The sequence below is a fragment of the Acomys minous genome, assembly GCF_964271855.1.
Source record: "Acomys minous genome assembly, chromosome: 17".
NCBI classification, from domain to species: domain Eukaryota; kingdom Metazoa; phylum Chordata; class Mammalia; order Rodentia; family Muridae; genus Acomys; species Acomys minous.
The window spans coordinates 5,890,848-5,908,923 of NC_140500.1; the positions used below are offsets into that span (position 1 = coordinate 5,890,848).

The window sequence follows — 18,076 nt, forward strand, 5'->3', positions numbered from 1 at the left end:
TTGTTTTCTCAACAGCCCATCCCTCAAACTGACATTTGTTCTACGGTTAATGTCCCTGTACCCACTAACATCTGTTAATCCAAAATCAGAGTAACATATAATGACTATGTTGATAACTACTTCCAAGGACTGAGATGGCAAGATTTTAGCTAAGTAACTCAGTATACTTTAAACGAGCCAATATTAACCTGAGTTTTTAAAATTATGAGACATTAGTGCTATTTGTTTCATTTCTGCAGCCTGATATCAGATGATGAAGGCATCAACAGGCATAGTATGTTATTTTATATATCCCATTTGCTCGCATTTGAGCATCTTTTAAGGAGGTCTTCCATGCCATACAAATGTGAAAAATATCAGAGTGAAACTCACAGAGCTCCAAGGACACCGTTTGCTTTGTGGAAACCTAAAGGACTGGAGACGTAGGTGATGGCCCCAGCAAACCTTCAAGTAAGAAAATTGTTTATCATGCCAGATTCATGCTTCTTTAAGATGCCTGAACTATCTGTGACATGAAATATACCCTGCATGTCACAGATGCTACAAATGTGTGGTTGAAATTTGGGAGAGGAAAGATAAGAGAGTAAAAAACCACACAGTTTTAGAAAGAAGAACGGAGTCACTCACAGGCAGATGATCACAAAGAAGCAAAACTGAGGGGGCTGTGTAAAGAGGCGCTTGATGCTACAGTGAGATGTGGGGAAGGACAGAAATCAGACTTCAAGTAGCGAGCCAACCAGTCGGGAAAGCGTCCACAGAAACAGAAGCAGTCTCCTCACAACGTTCCTGCCCACTGTCCAAGTCTCCTGCATGGTGAGGCTTTTGCAAAGCTTGAGAGGGGCTGGGGCACCAAGAGAGACCCAGTTTCATTAGGAAACCATGGAGCGGAGATACCTAATAAAGAGGAAACAAGGCATACGCTTATATGATCTGCTTAAACATTCCAGAGTCACCAGGCAAGGTACACGCATATATGATCTGCTTAAAAATTCCAATGTCACCAGGCAGCTAAAGGCAGTTGACGGCACCACCTAAAATTCATACAAACATCTGAGACCTTTAAACAACAGCCAGGACGGAAGGCCTACACTAGGCCACCATTTAAACACTGCATTTAAAAACCTGCTGCCTCCCCTTGTGGCAAGGGGCCTCCTATTTTGTTTTTGTCTGTAAAGTGATCAGTGTCTCATTCTTGAGTTGGCTTGCAAAGTTAAGACAGTATATATATATATATATATATATATATATATATATATATATATATATATATATAATTTTTTTCTTTACTCCTTGCTCTCACAGAGTGACATATCACATTTTTATATGTCTACAGAATAAGCTACGGAGTTCCTTCTTCCCCCCAATGAAATCTGTCTGATATTTAAACTGCCCACCCCCTCTTTGCTTTCTCTTCCAGGAAGTTGATGGCAATAAAGTGATGTCTTCATTAGCCCCTTACAACTCATCTACCTCACCTCAGAAGGCAGAAGAAGGTGGGCGACAGAGTGGCGAGTCCGTGTCCAGCACGGCCCTGGGGACACCCGAGCGGCGCAAGGGCAGCCTGGCGGACGTGGTGGACACCTTAAAGCAGAGGAAGATGGAAGAGCTGATCAAGAATGAGCCAGAAGGTAAAGACTGGGGAAGGAAACTGTGCCGCGGCCTTCCTGGTTTACGTAGTTTTGATGTTTGGTTTAGATTCTTTTTTTCTTTCTTTTTTTATAGTTTATTAATTTATTCATATTACATCTCAATTGTTATCCCATCCCTTGTATCCTCCCATTCCTTCCTCCCTCCCATTTTCCCCTTACTCCTTCCCCCTATGACTGTGACTGAGGGGGACCTCTTCCCCCTGTATATACTCATAGGGTATCAAGTCTCTTCTTGGTACCTTGGTCTTTTTTACGTTGGTCTCCTTCCTCTCTGCCTCCCACAGAAGCCTGTCCATGCAGTGGTTAGACAAATTCTCCAAGCTTCTCTTTCATGACCCACCATCCTGTGGTCTCTCTTTACTCTCATTGTCCTTGGAGTTGTCTGAATAATCACATCACAGTGGACATAAAGCTCCACCCCTGGCTACATTTATTGACCAACCTTGTATAGCTTCACAAATATCCTTGTGCATCTAAGGCAAACTGAAGTATTTCCATCACATTGCAGTGCTACTTTGATTGAGGACTAAAGGCTTTGGAACTTACAGAAGACAAGAATCACCTTTTTAAAGATTTTGTGTACACTTACTCTGTCTTTTTCCTATAATATTTTATATAAAAATCTGTGTGGCAAGATGTTAACAAATATCGTTGGCCTCCTCCAAACCTATGGACCTTCATACTGGCTTAAAATCAAATAAACTGCAGTGGTCTTGGTAGAAGTCTAAAACTTCCCCTTTCTTTCCTGAGGGGGATTACCTCCCCCTTGGTTTAGATTCTTAAACTGAACAAAGTAGAAACCTAGAGCTACGAAGATTCTTTCTGTGTTTCTGTCTTTTTGTCTTTTTCTTTCTCTTCCTTTCTCTCTTTCTGTCTATATCACAGATACTAAGGGTTTTTTTTTCAAATCATAAATTCATGTTGCAATGTGAACCTTATTTTTAAACACAAGTAAGTTATACTTGAGTGAAACTTAAAGAGTCAAGAATAGAATGCCACAGCATTGCCCAGAAGATCCACCTACTTGTCGCGTCTCTGCAGCCTGCACTGTACATCTCTAGTAAAATAAATTTCCCCCTCAAGGACTGTTTTAGGATTGTGTTACATTTTGTAAACCTGATGCATCAATATATCTTATCCTCACCTCGATCTTAGGCCCACTCCTTGTACAGTCCATAAAAATATGATTAGAGTTATTTAGAAGTAGCTCCACTTAGGCCTTTTTTTGGACTTTTAGAGTTCTTTGGTTTTGGGTTCCAACTTTAAAACCTTTTCATACTTATGGGTAGCAGCCTGAACTTGATATACCTATATATAAGGGTTTATCTTTAAAACAAACCAAGAAAAAGGAAAAAAAAACCTTGCTAACCTGTCTAAGGCTAGACCCAGATGTTAACTTGCTCCAATTTAACCCTGGTTGAGTCTGGGGGCTCGGAAGCCACACAGCACACAAGACCAAGCCTCCCTCATCCTCAGCTGTGACTTCCAAGTGAGCAAACCAACAAACATAGTGGCGAGAAGACGTAGTTGACTACACGTCATGTCTGACTTACAGTGTGTGTAGCCAATGCATTTTCAAGTCCCCAGGAGCACCAGGGCTGAGTGTATGGGAAGGTATTGCTGACTTTTTAAGAAACCACCAAACTGTCTGCAAGGTGTTTATATATTTTTTTTCCTGCCGTCACTAAAGGGAGGTTCCTGTTGTTCTTATCCATCTCAGCGTTTGAGTCTGTTGTATTTGGGGTTTTATTCACTCAAATAGCTGTGCATTCCTAGCTTGTTATTGGTTTGCCTTGCGGTTCCCCAATGGCCATCAGTGTTCAGATCTCTCCATACATTTATTTTACAACTTTGTGTCTTTGGGGAAGCGTCTGTTTCGTGCTTTTGTACAATTATTGAGCCATTTTGATATAGATTAATTTTGAGAGTTATTTATATATTTTTGTATTCTGGTTTTGAATCAGAAATGTATTGGACAAACATTTTTCCCCATCTGTGATTGGTAATTTCATTGTCAGTATTTTCTTTTGCAAAACAAATTTTAATTTTAATGGCTTTCAAGTTGTCCCTATAGTCATGGATTGTACTTTTGATTTGTGTAGTTAGTCATGGAGAATCTAGATATTTTTCTTTTATGACCTCCTACAACTTTATAACTTTGTACTGTATACCTTAGATCTGGAGGAAAGACTTTCGAATTATCCTTTTAAAGGTTGGTTTTTGTGTCTGGAACCTTTAATTCTTTACTGTCACAGCATGTCTAGTTGTTCCAGCACCATTTTCTGAAACATGATCCTTGTCCACTGAATTCTTTCCTCCCTTGCAAAGGTGACTGAGCATTTCTAATGTGTGTTTCTTTCTTCCTTCTGTGCCCTGTTCCATCAGATTATTAGACTTGCCTCTCCTGATACCGTGCTGTCTTAATGACCATAGCCTACTTGACAAGAAGTCAGAATTTGGGGAGTGTTGTTCTTCCTCCTTTTCCTTAGGATGTTGTGGGTCAGCCTGAACCAATTGTCTTTCTCCACAGACTAGAAAGCCAGGTTGTATATATCCGAAGGATTGTGTTGACTTGTCTGAGAATGCACTGTGCCTGTAGACCACCTCATAAAGGAGGCGTGACTGTTCTCATCCACAAATGAAATTTTTTCTCAGTTACTGAAACCTTGGCTCTTACACAGTTTCCATATGCATAACAGGAGCATTTTACTGCAATATGCTTATATATTACCTTTCAATAGAAAATGAAAAAGTAAACAAAATCATACTGTTATTAATTTCAAATTTTAACTGCTGGCTGATAATATTTAAAAATTCCACATGCTGTCCTTGGAATCCATGGCCTCAGATTCAGTTCTAGCAATTTTATTCACTCTGAGATTGTCTGCATGGACAAGCCTTTCATTCACAAACTCACAGTTGCATTTATTTCCTCTCCCAGTAGAGGTATTATTATTTTTCTTTCTTCTTACATGTTAAGACTTCTAGTAGGTTATTGACTAAGAGTGGGAAGAGCAGAAATGGGACCATTGCTGTGTTCTTGAGGCAGGCTTCTCAATCCACCAGGCTGTGGGATGTTTGCTGTAGGATTCCATAGGTGATGCTTCAGGAATTACTTTCCTCCTTGCCCTGGTTTTCCAGGGATTTAGATTTTTCCCTATTAATATAATACACACAGTCACTTCTCTTTTATTACCTACTAGTATAATACGCACAACCATTGATCTTTAAATTCCCAAGGAGATTTTCAGACATTAAAGCACTTAGCAAACTTTTGATAACCCCACTAGGCCACACTTTACAGTTCTTTTGATCTATTTTGGGATTTGACTTGCTCAGACTTTGTTGAGGATGTTTAAGTCTAGGACCATGAGGTCCATTGGCTCATAATTTTATTTTCAATAATGTACATCTCTGATTTCCATGCTGACTTCTTAAATGGAGTTGGAAAGGGTTTCCTCTCCGTGTGTTAATTTAAAATCAGAGCTTTTGATATATTCTGAATGTAGAGATAAGGACTAAGGGGTGACTGGTTTGTTCTGTATATTCTATCCTAAAGAAATTTTGGGGGGTTATCATTAGATGATTCTATTAAAGGAAACTCTGTTTATGACATTGCCTTTCCTCCACTGTATTGGGTTGACTACTGGTGGATGCATAAGCTCTTCACTTGGAAGTAGATGGCAGGCTTAAACCCAATGAATCTCAGTGGGAAAGACAGCAGCAGGTGGTACCCACAAGTACTTGACAAAAGATCCAGAGAAGCACTGAGAATTACAGAAGAAACTCAATTCCCAGTAGCAGCAAGGATGGATGGTCATAGCAGGGAGGAGGATCAGCACAAGGAAACACATCATTGTACATGGCTCTTAGGGGCCTGTCTTACCGTGTCTCCATCAGTAATGCACTTCTTCTCTTAAAATACGTAAATGCTCAAGTAAGAAGGGATGTGCTGTTTAACAGAACAAGGTTGTGGGAATGTACATCGAGCAAGGCAGGAATTGAAAAGTCTGACTGTGGCACAGTTGGAAAGAGCATTTGGTGTGCAAACATGAGAACCTAGCATGGAAGTCCTCACTTCCCACAAGTCAGGTATGGTCACTTGTGTGCCTGTAAACCCATGTACGTGCTGTAGGGGACAGACACCAGCCTAGGATGATAGTCTGATAATGGCCTCTTTTGGCTTCTGTGCATACATAGGCACACAAACCTGTCTGTACGTCATACTCACAAATGCGCCACACTCATACATACACACACATACATAGAGACACATACACACACACACATACATACACACTCATACATACACACACATACATACACACACATACATACACACACATACATAGAGACACATACAGACATACATGCATGTAGACTCCCTCATCTCCCCTCCTGAGTTCCAGAAACAATCTCTGTATGACAGCGCATGACAAAGCCTTTACACCCGCATATGCAAGTTACCCAGATCTTGCTCTGAACAATCAAGACCATAACCCTATGCTTACTGATAATTTGCCCTGGTAACAATGTATACTCATTTTAGAAATATTTAGTGTGTTGTTTTTAGACATGGTCTTGGTCTCATATTGTATCCTATGGTTGTCTAGGACTCAGTATGCAGTCCAGGATGGCCTCAAATTCTTTTTTTTAAATTAATTTATTCATATTACATCTCAATGGTTATCCCCTCCCTTGTATCCTCCCATTCCTTCCTCCCTCCCATTTTCCCCTTATTCCCCTTCCCTATGACTGTGACTGAGGGGGACTTCCTCCCCCTGTATATGCTCATAGGGTATCAAGTCTCTTCTTGGTAGCCTGCTGTCCTTCCTCTGAGTGCCACCAGGCCTCCCCATTTAGGGGACGTGGTCAAATATGAGGCACCAGAGTACATGTGAAAGTTATACCCTGCTCTCCACTCAACTGTGGAGAATGTCCTGTCCATTGGCTAGATCTGGGTAGGGGTTTGAAGCTTACGGCCAGAGGATCCTAGAAACCTACAAGAAGAACATTATGATAGACATATTTGGGCCCAGGGGTCCTGCTCAAACTATGGCTCCAGCCGAGGACAATATAGGCCGTAAACTTCAAACCCCGACCCAGATCTGGCCTCAAATTCTTAATGCTCCTCCTGTCTCTGTCTCCTGAGTGCTTGGATTACAGGCATGAGGCTCCATGTCACATTCAAGAATGTCTATCTAGTGACTAGAACAACTTATAGATTTATCTACATCTGAGTAAATGGAACAACTTACAGATTTATCTACATCTGAGTAAATGGAACAACTTATAGATTTATCTACATCTGAGTAAAGCCACGTTCTTATTCAGGAAGAAATAGCATAAATTACAAAGAGAAAAGGCATGCACAGTTATAATTTAGGAGATTGTAGTCTCGTAGCAACTCGAAGCTCTGTCGGCCTTCCATACATCACTGATCGAAGGATGTTGGACGTACCTGACACTGGCCACTCAAACCTGCCTCCCATTCATGCACAAGGGATCACGATGGTGTGCAGAGCACACACACTTGACACACTTGAGCTGAGGCTCTCTCCTTACCTAGCATCAAAAAGATAAAATCTTCAGTCATCAGTCCGAGGGGAAAAGGCAAAATGTGTTGGGGAAACTACAAGCCCCTGTTGCAGCCCCATGGAGAGAGATGCTGTGGAAAGGCACGGGGAGGGAGCAGAGAGGGTGTGGGGCTAAGTGCTAAGTGCACAAATGGATGCCGCAGAACGGAGCTTTTCTCTTCTCCAGATATTTGTCCATTGTACTTCAAAGGCCATTAAAATGAGCAGCAGGTTGTGATGAAAATTTCATTAAGCCCAGTGAAATCATTATGAGAGGCCATGTTCACATCTTGGCTTCCTCTCATGGGCTGGGGGTGGGGGAGCAGATCTCATTAGAAAGACCACGTGATCTCCAGCCTCACGCTGCCAACAGCAAGCCAACAGGGACCGGGAAGCCAGGAGAGGAGGCTAGGCCCTTAAAAGGGAGGCCGGGAGGTGAGACTGGCAGTCAGGGATCAGAGGTGCACGCAGGTGGCAGAAACATCAGCTCTCTTTTACTCTTGCTAGCCAGCCTTTCCTAGGCAAGGGAATTGAAGACAGACGTGACATTTACTACTGTGACAGGTAACATGTGCCTCCTCATCCAGACATTGGGTACAATGATATACTGGAGAAATCTATACAATTATAGATATCTTCCACGCAACAAATTAAAATATTTTAAAAGATATTTTAAGATGAAAAAATATATCGCTTTCCTGCTTGGCTTTTAGTTTTTCAGAATTTTGGGTTGTCATTGTAAAAAGGGATTTGGTCATGTAGATTCTTAATGTCCATCCTTTTAAATATCTATCTATCTATCTATCTATCTATCTATCTATCTATCTATGTATCATCTATGTATCTATCTACTTATCTACCTATTTATTTAATGCGTGTGTGTGCGTGTGTATGCACGATGCATATGTGTGTGTGTGCGTGTGTATGCGCGATGCATATGCATGCATACACTAGTCCGAGTGTGTATGGAGAGCAGAACAATTTGCAGGCCTTCGTTCTTTTCTTCAACAGTGCAGGTTCCGGGGAGTGTACTCAGGTCCAGGGCTTGGCAACAGGTGCCCTTACCCATGGAGCCATCTTTCTGCCCATGCTGATGTGTGCTGTGAATTCGTTAGGAAACCCACATAATATATATCAACCCCCCTTTTTTTTTCAGTTGTTATGTTTAGTAATAAGTCTGTAGGCTCAGCCAGCATTTCTTAGGCAAGGGAATTGAAGACAGACATGACATTTACTACTGTGACAGGTAACACGTGCCTTCTCATCCAGACATTGGGTACATTGATATACTAGAGAAATCTATACAATTACAATTATATTATATAAAGTATATAATCTAACATATGACAAGCTGTCACATGTGATTTAAAATGAAATTCATTTAAAGTGTTTTTGCTTAGCCTTCATACATGAGCTATGCGCATAGCATTGGCAGAATCAGGAAGGAACACACACTCACAACCTCAGTAAATACATTCCTTTTCTCTCTATTTTCAGACGAGAAACCTGATAATTAAAGATGTGTTAGGGTTGTTCTCAAAGGTGGTATTGCGCTTGGTCTAGAATTCATAGCTTTGCATACAGCTTACTAATTTTTCATGGTAGTTTATTTACTTCTATACTTTAGCACACATCTCTCCATATTCCTCTGAAATACTAAAAATGAAGTGATAGTCAATAATTTCTCAGTAAAATGTTATTCCTTAACTGATGAGACTTCGAGAAAGTGTTTAGGGGCAGACTTACCCATGGTAGGCTGTCCAACTTTAAATTGCCATTAAAAAAAAGAGAGAAATCAAAACACCTTAGATTTTAATAAAATCGTTGTAGAAAAAATGTCTGTGAGCAAAACAATTGTGAACAATAGAACTGCAGATGTGGCTGTAAAGCAGACATGTTAACGTTAATTCTCCTTGCCATAGAATTTGCATAGGTCTCTCCGGAAGCAGTAGATAGAGCTGGCCTGGGCCTCACAGGAAGCTGATATTAGAGTTGGGCCTGGGTCTCACAGGAAGTTGGAGATAGAGCTACCTTTAGTTTTACTCTTGTTACAATATAACACTGTATTTGGGGCCATTTATTTATTTTTACTCCAATATTATTCTCACTAAAGTTTAGGTTATGCTACAAAATTTTCGAAGTGTTTGGGGAAAACTACACTTGATCTCTAGTGCTGTGGTGTGATTGCCAACGTAGGTCTTCTAAAGCATGTGGCCTCCTGTTAGAGCTAGGCAAGGTCTTTCTCATCTTCTCACTGAGTTCTGCAGTTTGGGTGGCTGATGGCTCAGCTGGTGAAGGCACAGCACGCTAAGCCTGACCACCTGACCACCTGAGGCCACCCCTGGGGCCCAAATGGTGGGAGGAGACAACCAGCTCATCCATGCTGACCTCTGACCTCCACATACACATCATGGTCTCACTGTACCTCATTGTGCATGTGCACACACACACACTCTTATGCACACACACATGCATGCGCACACACACATGCATGCACACACACACACACACATACTCTTATGCACACACACACATGCACGTGCACACACACATGCATGCACACACACATACACAAACACACACACATGTGCACACACATGCACTCTTGCATGCACACACACACACTTCTCATGCTCCTTGACAATGAAGAAAACTGTGTGTGTATGTGTGTGTGTGTGTGTGTGTGCGTGAGCACATGTGTGTTTTGTGAATGTGGCAGAGCGTTGCCACCGAATTCACGTGGAGGTCCGACGCTGCCTCAGGCACCAGTCCTGACCTTTAGGCTTCTGAGCTCCTGTTAGTGCTGGCTTCCTTGGCACTGAGCCTAGGTCACTGCTCCCCACAAAGCTGTCCCCCAAGCCCTGCTCTTTCCACGTCTTCATCAGTTGCTTGTTTGTGCAGCTTCTGTCTTCACATCAGTGTGTGATCATTACATGCTAACCAAATGATTCCTCATGTTTTTAAACCAAGAGCATAGATGTGTGCATGAGTGTATGCATGCTCTTGTGTGTGTGTGTGTGTGTGTGTGTGTGTGTGTGTGTTGTCTAGTTTATTTAGGGTGATACTTTACAAATCTTTAGTAATAACCTACAATGCAGTCTTATCTATTTTTCATTCTCGAATCCTGAAATTCTCTGTATAGAATGAAAGTTTCATCTTAAATAAGGTTTACTGGAAACTAAGCGTCTGCATTGCCATTCTTCTGGGGAAATGTATTCACCTGGGTTCACTTGTCACCATGACTGTGCTAATGTGCAGTCTGCCCTTCATTGCAGTGCTGACTGCACTTTCTTCAGGTGACTGAGGAGAGCAGATGAGGTAATGGTGACGCTGTACTTTGCAAATTGTAGTGTGCTTGGGAAAGCACCAGTTATCAACACTGTCACATCTTGCCTCATTAAGGAATCTCACTCCTCAGGTACACTGGCAACATGGTTTGCAGTGTTCCTTTCTAGGGTTCCCTTGGGGGAGAAAATTGGGACACCTAGTATCAATAATATCAACAGCAAATGAGAGGCCAACAAACCCATAAACAGGCCATGGCTTTCGTATTTATTTATTATGTTTGCCCAAATAAATATGTGGTTAGCCTGTTTCTTATATGACTTCACAATGATAAAGACAATTTCTTCAAATTAATAATGGCTAAGTCATGGATTGTGACCTGGATAAAAGTAGGAGGGCAGTATGACGTTCCATTTGGGCGTTTCTCTTATTCCCACTGAAAGGGGATGATGTGCTAAAAATTAATATTAAGACCCAAAGATTCATAGTGGTCTAAAATTTTACCATTCTCTTATATTGGCCTGTCTCTTCTTTGGTTATTTTTCCTTCACACTCTTTCTGTGTGCAGGAGCATGCCTGAGTCTAGGTGTGCATGTGGGTACATGTGTGCTTACACGTGTGTTTCTCAGGTTGCCTTATGCCCTTTTTTATTTAGTGTCTGTCTCCATATTCTTTCTCCTGGACCAAGACTCCCATGTCTCTGGGATTGTTTTGCCTTACTGAGCATGCTCACTGTGTGTGAGAACATGTCAGTTGTGACTTTTTTATTTGTGGCAGTGATGTACACAATCAAAATATTCCCTCCAATCCCTCAGAAAACCTTTGCTGCTAACTTCACAGGGCTTCAGGAACACGGCGTTTTCCCACAGCCCTGCCCTGTTACTTTAGGGAAAGCAGTTCCATCGGCTTGTACATAGTATGCCCAGACAGTTCCTCCTTGCGAGAACCACTGAGATCAGGCACTGCTCTTGGAAAAGTCTCACTCATGGCAGAGCTCAGCAGGTCTCCAGCCACTGCCCCGAGAACCCCCCCCCACACACACACATATACACAGAGCATCGGGAGTGGACACAGGCACTCTTACCTTCGCTCTGTTTCCATGAGGCACAGGTCTATGCTGAGAGGGCAACAAAATTCCCCACTCACAGGATTGAATCAGACTCTACATTTGTCTCATTGTTGTTGGTTTTTGAATTGAATGGATGTACAGTGAGTTGTCACACTGGTCTCTCTCAAAACTTGGAAATGTATATAGATGTTACTGCTTTTTAAAGGTATTTGTACCTGCCATGAACCTAATCCACTGTCCTTGATGGCACCATTTATAGAATTCGTGGAATTTACCAGAAAAAATATTTATCAGTACAGTGTCCTTTTAATCCTCATCATAAATGCATTGGTGTATACAACTTTGCATGCTCAAATCTATGCAAAGCCTCTTCCTTCAGATTACCGTTGTATTTAGGGTTGCTGATGTAGGCATTGCGCGCCCCTCAGTTTTGTCAATGGTGTGGTCCCTGTCAAACGCAATCCTTCCTAAAACTGGACCGAGTGTGTGGTATTTGGCCCCGTGACCATGGCCAGAGGCATTGGATGTACAACATCCGTGCAGAGTAATCAACAGCACCTCGTCTTAGCACTCATGTGTCTGCTGTGCAGCTTCTCTTTAGAAATGAAATCAAGCCTCCTTGTGTTAATGGAGAAGTTGAGGCAGAGACTCAGAATCACCTTTAATCCGGCAGCTTCCTAATTAGGGCTGTCATGGGGAAAACAATAAAGGTGTGTAATCTCAAAATCACAGACTCCCCCAGCGCCCCCTGTGGAGACAACAGGCACGCTGAAACTCACTCCTGTTCTTAGCACTGCATTTGATGAGGTGGGAAAGAGGAAAAGTGAGCCCGTCAGGAGGAAGCCTAAAGATGCTTTAATTGGCGGAGGGTTGAGGTGCGTTTGTCTCCTTGCTCACTGCCCCTTTGACAAAGTACATCCTGAAGAGGCTTTGTGAGTATTGTTCCCATGAAGGACAGACAAGGGGACTTTTCAATGGATCTCTTTAAAGTTTTGTTCCTCACACTCCAGCTGCTGTCCTCACGCACTGCGGCTCTGTGTTCAACTGTGCCGTCTGTCACTCGGAAATGTCTCTCTCCTTGTTGAGCAAACTGGATTCTAACCCAGGGGCGCCCCTTCTCAAAGGCACCCCTACATGGAAATCAACTCTTATAAAATGTTGATAAAGAAGAGAGCTTATTTTTCAAAGGTTGAGACAAGACGATGCCCTCACGCGCTGAAGAGTCTGTATTTGCAGGAAGGAGTGTTCGCATGGTAGCAGACAGCCGTGTTTGACGCCTCGATGTGAGTCTTCTTCACTCCCCCCTTTCTCAAGTGCTTCCCCTCGTGGCAGTTTAGCCCAACCTGTTTGAGGTCATTACGTGTTATAGAACATTTATTTGCATTTTCACTAAAGACATTCAGGTTTGGATCGTGAATGCTCCGTCCGGGGATTGTTCATGGGAATCCTCTTTACGTGGTGGGGTCTTGAGCTGCAATCTGGGGTTGTGGGTACAGAAAACCACTTGAGTGACATGGCTTCTATCCTTATGGTCAATTAGGACTTGCGTTTTGTCTGATAGAATGTGGGCCCTTACTCTTCCTTATCCCTCTGTGCATGGTCAAGCTAGTATTGTGTTTTAAGTTGGATATTTGTGTCTTAATATAAAATGACAAGGGCTTTGATTGTAGAGTGTTGATTCCCGTTTAAACGTGTGTGTCACTACTGAAGGGACAGCATAGGCCAGGGCCAGGGCCAGCAGTTTTCACTCAGATAATTCTCTTTTTTTTATGTACACAGGATACTTCTTTTTCCTCCGTCCTGCACTAAATCTGTCCATCCTAGCCCTTCAGATCCAATGCCCAGATCTCTCAGAAGGAGACTTGCTGACCCCGGCTGCATATTTATAAATAATCACAAGGGGAAACACAGCAGCCCTTCTCGCTGATTACATAGCTCGGCTTTTGGGGGATATCATTTATTTAAGAGTGAAGAGCCAGCCACCTGTTTCTGAGGCCTGCCTTCCCTCACAAGGAAGGTCCCAGCCCCAGCTGAACAGTGACATTCTAATCTGGGCAGCCCACAAGCAGCTCTCTGAAGCTCTCTCCAGCCCTGGCTGAGGAGTTAGTGTGTTTGCGTGCCCATGTGTGTTTTTCACCCCCTTACCCCCCCCAGGCACTTGTCACAACCATGCATATTAAAATTAATCAGACCTCCCAGGCCCGTGTGGCCGTGTGTTTAACACGGAGAAGTGGTTATCAAGCATTTGCCCTAATTAAATAGGCCTGCTTAGCTTTGTTCTAGTGGATGCTCCGTCTTTTTTTCTAATAGGACTTGCTTGCGAAGAAGGCACGGACAGCCCTGGAGATAGCAGAGAGGGCCACTCAGGATTGCCTCCACCACCTGCTCCCAGAGTCCTGAGACCTCAAGGACTCCCCTAAGCACCTTGTGCACTGCCCTTGATGTTAAGGAGAAATATGGCCAGCAACACGAGGGGGTGGAGAGGCTGGGGCCAAACAGAAGGAGCACCTGACCTAGACACTTTGCTTTGATTGAGATGGCCCGTGTCACTGCTGTGGCTGGAGACCAGCTTGTGCCCTGCACTCCTGAGTCTAGACCACAGACTTTGGAAGCCGAAAAGAAAGTCTTGTTGAAATGTTACTATGGAGGTTCTCCTTGTTGGTCTTGAATTTGAAAGGCATCTTATTCACCAAGCTCCTTTACTTAATTATTTCCCAAATCAGAGACAACAATGGCAGCAGTATAGATGCTGACGGATGTGGGTCCAGACTGACATCTCTAGGCCACACCTATTTTCGTTGGTGTTAGACTTTTTTCCATATCCATGGTGACAGGCAGCACAAGTCACTCAGAAAGAAGCTCGTGTGTAGTTTTAGGCTGGAAACACTGAGAAAAGCCCACGTAGGACACAACCATCTTCTTCATTGTGGCTCTAGTGTCCAAATGAGAGAAAATGGACTACAATAATTTCTCAGTTTGTGTATTTTAGTCTCAATTTATGTATATTATTGAAGATGTCTTATGTTTTAGATAATATATGCAAAAAAATCTTAAAAATCTGACTTTAAAATTACACATGTGCATATGTGTGGGAAACAACTATGAAGTCAGCATTTGGGACCATTTGAAAAAACAGTGCAATAAACAGCTCCACGTTAAACAGTTTTGGGATATAGTAAATTTGCAGATAACCACTAACCATTTGCTAAGATTATTCTGAAAGGTAATTCATTTCTTCTGTGGCAAATACAAAAGGTCACATAATTAAAGACCAAGAAACACCATGACAATTGCTTTTTCAGCTCCCCCTGCTTCCTCCCATAGAGTTGTGGCATGTCAGGACGCATGTAGCCACAACCCTGTATCCTGTGTCACACGTGGGTGTGTGGCTAATGTGCAGAGCTGTCTCTATGGTGCCGAGAAACTGACAGCAGCCTGGTACCTGACAGGCTCCTCCCCACTCCCCTCCTCACTCTGGCTCCTCTGCTTATTGAGCCACACAATGCAGGCTCGTCCATGTGGGTGTGTACGGAATAGAAAGAAAAATCAAGGCCCCGAAGAAGTAAATACATCTTTGATTATTTCCTTTGTTTGGTGTGTTTACCGTGTGCTATTCTTGGTCAATAGAAGTTGTCTGACAGTTCTGTGGAAGGGTGAAGAGCCTTTTCTTGAACTCTCTCCCTCTGTTCTGCCTTTGTGGAGAAGCTTGCCTTGTGCGCCTTTCTCCTCAGTGCCACCTCTGTGTAAAATCTTTCTCTGAGATGTCCCGCCACCAGGGCAACAAATGCAGGGCGCTATCAGAGCAGTCGACTCTGTCATCCTTCTCGGTTTGAAATGGACAGTTAAGAAGTTAGGACTGCATAGTAATACATGACAACTTTGTCATCAGAAGTGATTAACAAGATAATACACAAAAGATGTTTTTCTATCCCAGTCAAAGTAGCATTAGTTGTTGGTGGAGGTATGCAAGCACTGCTGAGATGCTGAGCCCTGACGTAATATGTGTTTTAGTTTTCTTCCACACATTAACAGGATATCAGGGTAGATCTTTATGTAAGATGGAATTGTGGAAGAAGTCTGTAGCTGGGAAAATGACAGTATTGGACACCAATTTACTGTTGAGGAGAATGCTCTTATGTTGGTATTTAGTGCTTTATTTTTTTAATGTATTTATTTATTGACTTTACATCCTGATTGCAGCACCCCTTCTCTTCTCCCAGTCCCCCCTTGTATACTCTTCGCCCCGCATTCTTCCTTTTCCTTCTCCTCATAGAAAGGAGGAGGTCCTCTGTGGGTAGCAACCCACCCTAGTAGAGTTAGTTCCTGTAAGTCTAGGAGCATCCTCTCCCACTGAGGCTAGGCATGGCAGCCCCGTTAGGGGAACAGGATTCAGAGGCATGGAACAGTGTCAGCGAGGGCCCCCACTCCAGATATTGGGGGGGGGGGTCCACATGAAGACACAGCTGTGCATCTGCTACATATGTGCAGGGGGCTAGGACCAGTACATGCGTGCTCTTTGGTTGGTGGTTCAGTCTCCGTAGGTCTTCTTGTGACTAGTACATGCGTGCTCTTTGGTTGGTGGTTCAGTCTCCGTAGGTCTTCTTGTGACCAGTACATGCGTGCTCTTTGGTTGGTGGTTCAGTCTCCGTAGGTCTTCTTGTGACCAGTACATGCGTGCTCTTTGGTTGGTGGTTCAGTCTCCGTAGGTCTTCTTGTGGGGTCCTTGACCCCCCTGGCTCCCCCTATCATTCCCCCAACTCTTCCACAGGGCTCCCCAAGTTCTGTCTAATGTTTGGCTGTGGGTAAACAGGGATGGGTAGTGCAGAGGAATTAAAGCCCTGTCAACATTCTTTTCTTGAGAAGTTAAGCTGTGTTGTAAAGATTTACCCGAGAGATTTTGTTTTTGCCATCATGTGCGGGAGGTATGTACTCTATGCTATGCTATAGTCCCCAGCCCTCGGATATAGTTTTATTCATCCTTAACTAAGGGGAAGAGTTGAAAGCAAAACAACCTGGCAGTGATCAAAATGCTTACTTTTTCCTTTTGGAGTTGTGACTTCTTTCAATAGATTTCTGTTCGGTGCCATGGTTTTAGAGTATGCGTCTTGTTTCTTCAGCATGCCAAGGTACCACATCTCAGCGGAGAGATGCATTTAACTGGGGAGCTGGGCATGCTGGGATGCATGCTGGGACATGAGAGAAGTTATAAAAAGACGAAGTCAGTTCTCGGCGTCAATGTGGTAGTTAGTCAAGTCGCAGGGAGAAAAAGAAACACCCACTTCAAAGGAGCGATGGTGGGATGTGGCCATGTCTGCGCTTCCTTGACTTTGGCCTTCTCTGTTGTTGCTCTGCACTGCCACTGAACATGGCGTCACCACTTGTCCTTGCCTTAGCTCCTTATAGTTCATCAGAATGGTTAGGGATATACAGCCCGAGTGAGGAGTCGAACAAAACAAAACCAAAAATATAAATCAAAACAACAACAACAATAACAACAACAAAATCTGTGCCATTTTAGGCTAGCTCTTTCACGGAAAGACTCACAGTTAGGCAAGTCTTAGAGTGCTTAATTTTGTCCTCTTGGGATATTTCTCCTTTTCTTCATGAAATAAACATATTTAAGTGAATGTATTTGCAGGTTTAAAACATCTGCTTCACTATAAAGAGAGTTCTACATTGTGTCTTTGCAAGGTTGCTGTGATTCTAAGTAATGAGCTGTGTCGTCTGTTGGATATTGTTGAAGACTCAGCGTTCCGTAGATGCTGTCTTTCCCTTGATCATTGCTCTCTCTATTTTACAGCAGTATTTAAATTTCTGCTTGACAACCCAGATCTCCACATTATTATTATTGTTTTACATATATTTGTTTGTATATACTTTATGTGCTTTTATATACATATACACACACACATATATGGAAAACAATACTACTACTACTATAACTACTAAAATAGTTACTATAGATTTTTGTATAACCTATATCATGCTGAATTTCTTTTGATTACATTTATTTATTTTACAGGGGTGGAGAAAAAGCACAATGTATATGTGAGATCAGAGGACTACTTATAGGAGTTGATTCCATCCTTCCATCATATGGGTCCCAGGGGGTGGACTTAGGTCACTAGGCTTGTGGGAAGCCTGTTGCTTAGCCATCTTGCCAGCCCCCTCCTGATGAATCTCTGCAACCTTTGCTTACATTGAGTTTAGCTAAAGCGAGTGTACAGAACAAGAATTCTCATTTAAACTCGTTATTTTACTTTTTTCCATTTTAAAAATTCTTTTGACATCGTGTGTGTGTGTGTGTGTGTGTGTGTGTGTGTGTGTGTGTGTGTTGTAAAGCACAATGTATAGTCAGTATCTCTTTCTTTATGGCCTTAATCTCAACTCTTTGGTCTTTCACTTACATACCTTTTCATCTTGACACCAAGTATGCATTGATGTCCTGATATATGTTGATTATTGCATGGGTTAATGAGGAGATGAAAATGAAAGAC

The 18,076-nt window shown here is 42.6% G+C and overlaps 1 protein-coding gene across 8 annotated transcripts in view; it reads left to right on the top strand.

The window, feature by feature from the left end:
• The window catches only part of SOX5 (SRY-box transcription factor 5), a 942,792-nt gene that overhangs the window by 661,300 nt on the left and 263,416 nt on the right, over positions 1-18,076 (top strand). For all 8 annotated transcript variants that reach the window (XM_084765306.1, XM_084765302.1, XM_084765304.1 and 5 more), the window contains one exon: positions 1,418-1,628. In XM_084765306.1, the coding sequence (XP_084621432.1) occupies positions 1,418-1,628 (211 nt within the window). The remainder of the gene's footprint in view (positions 1-1,417; positions 1,629-18,076) is intronic.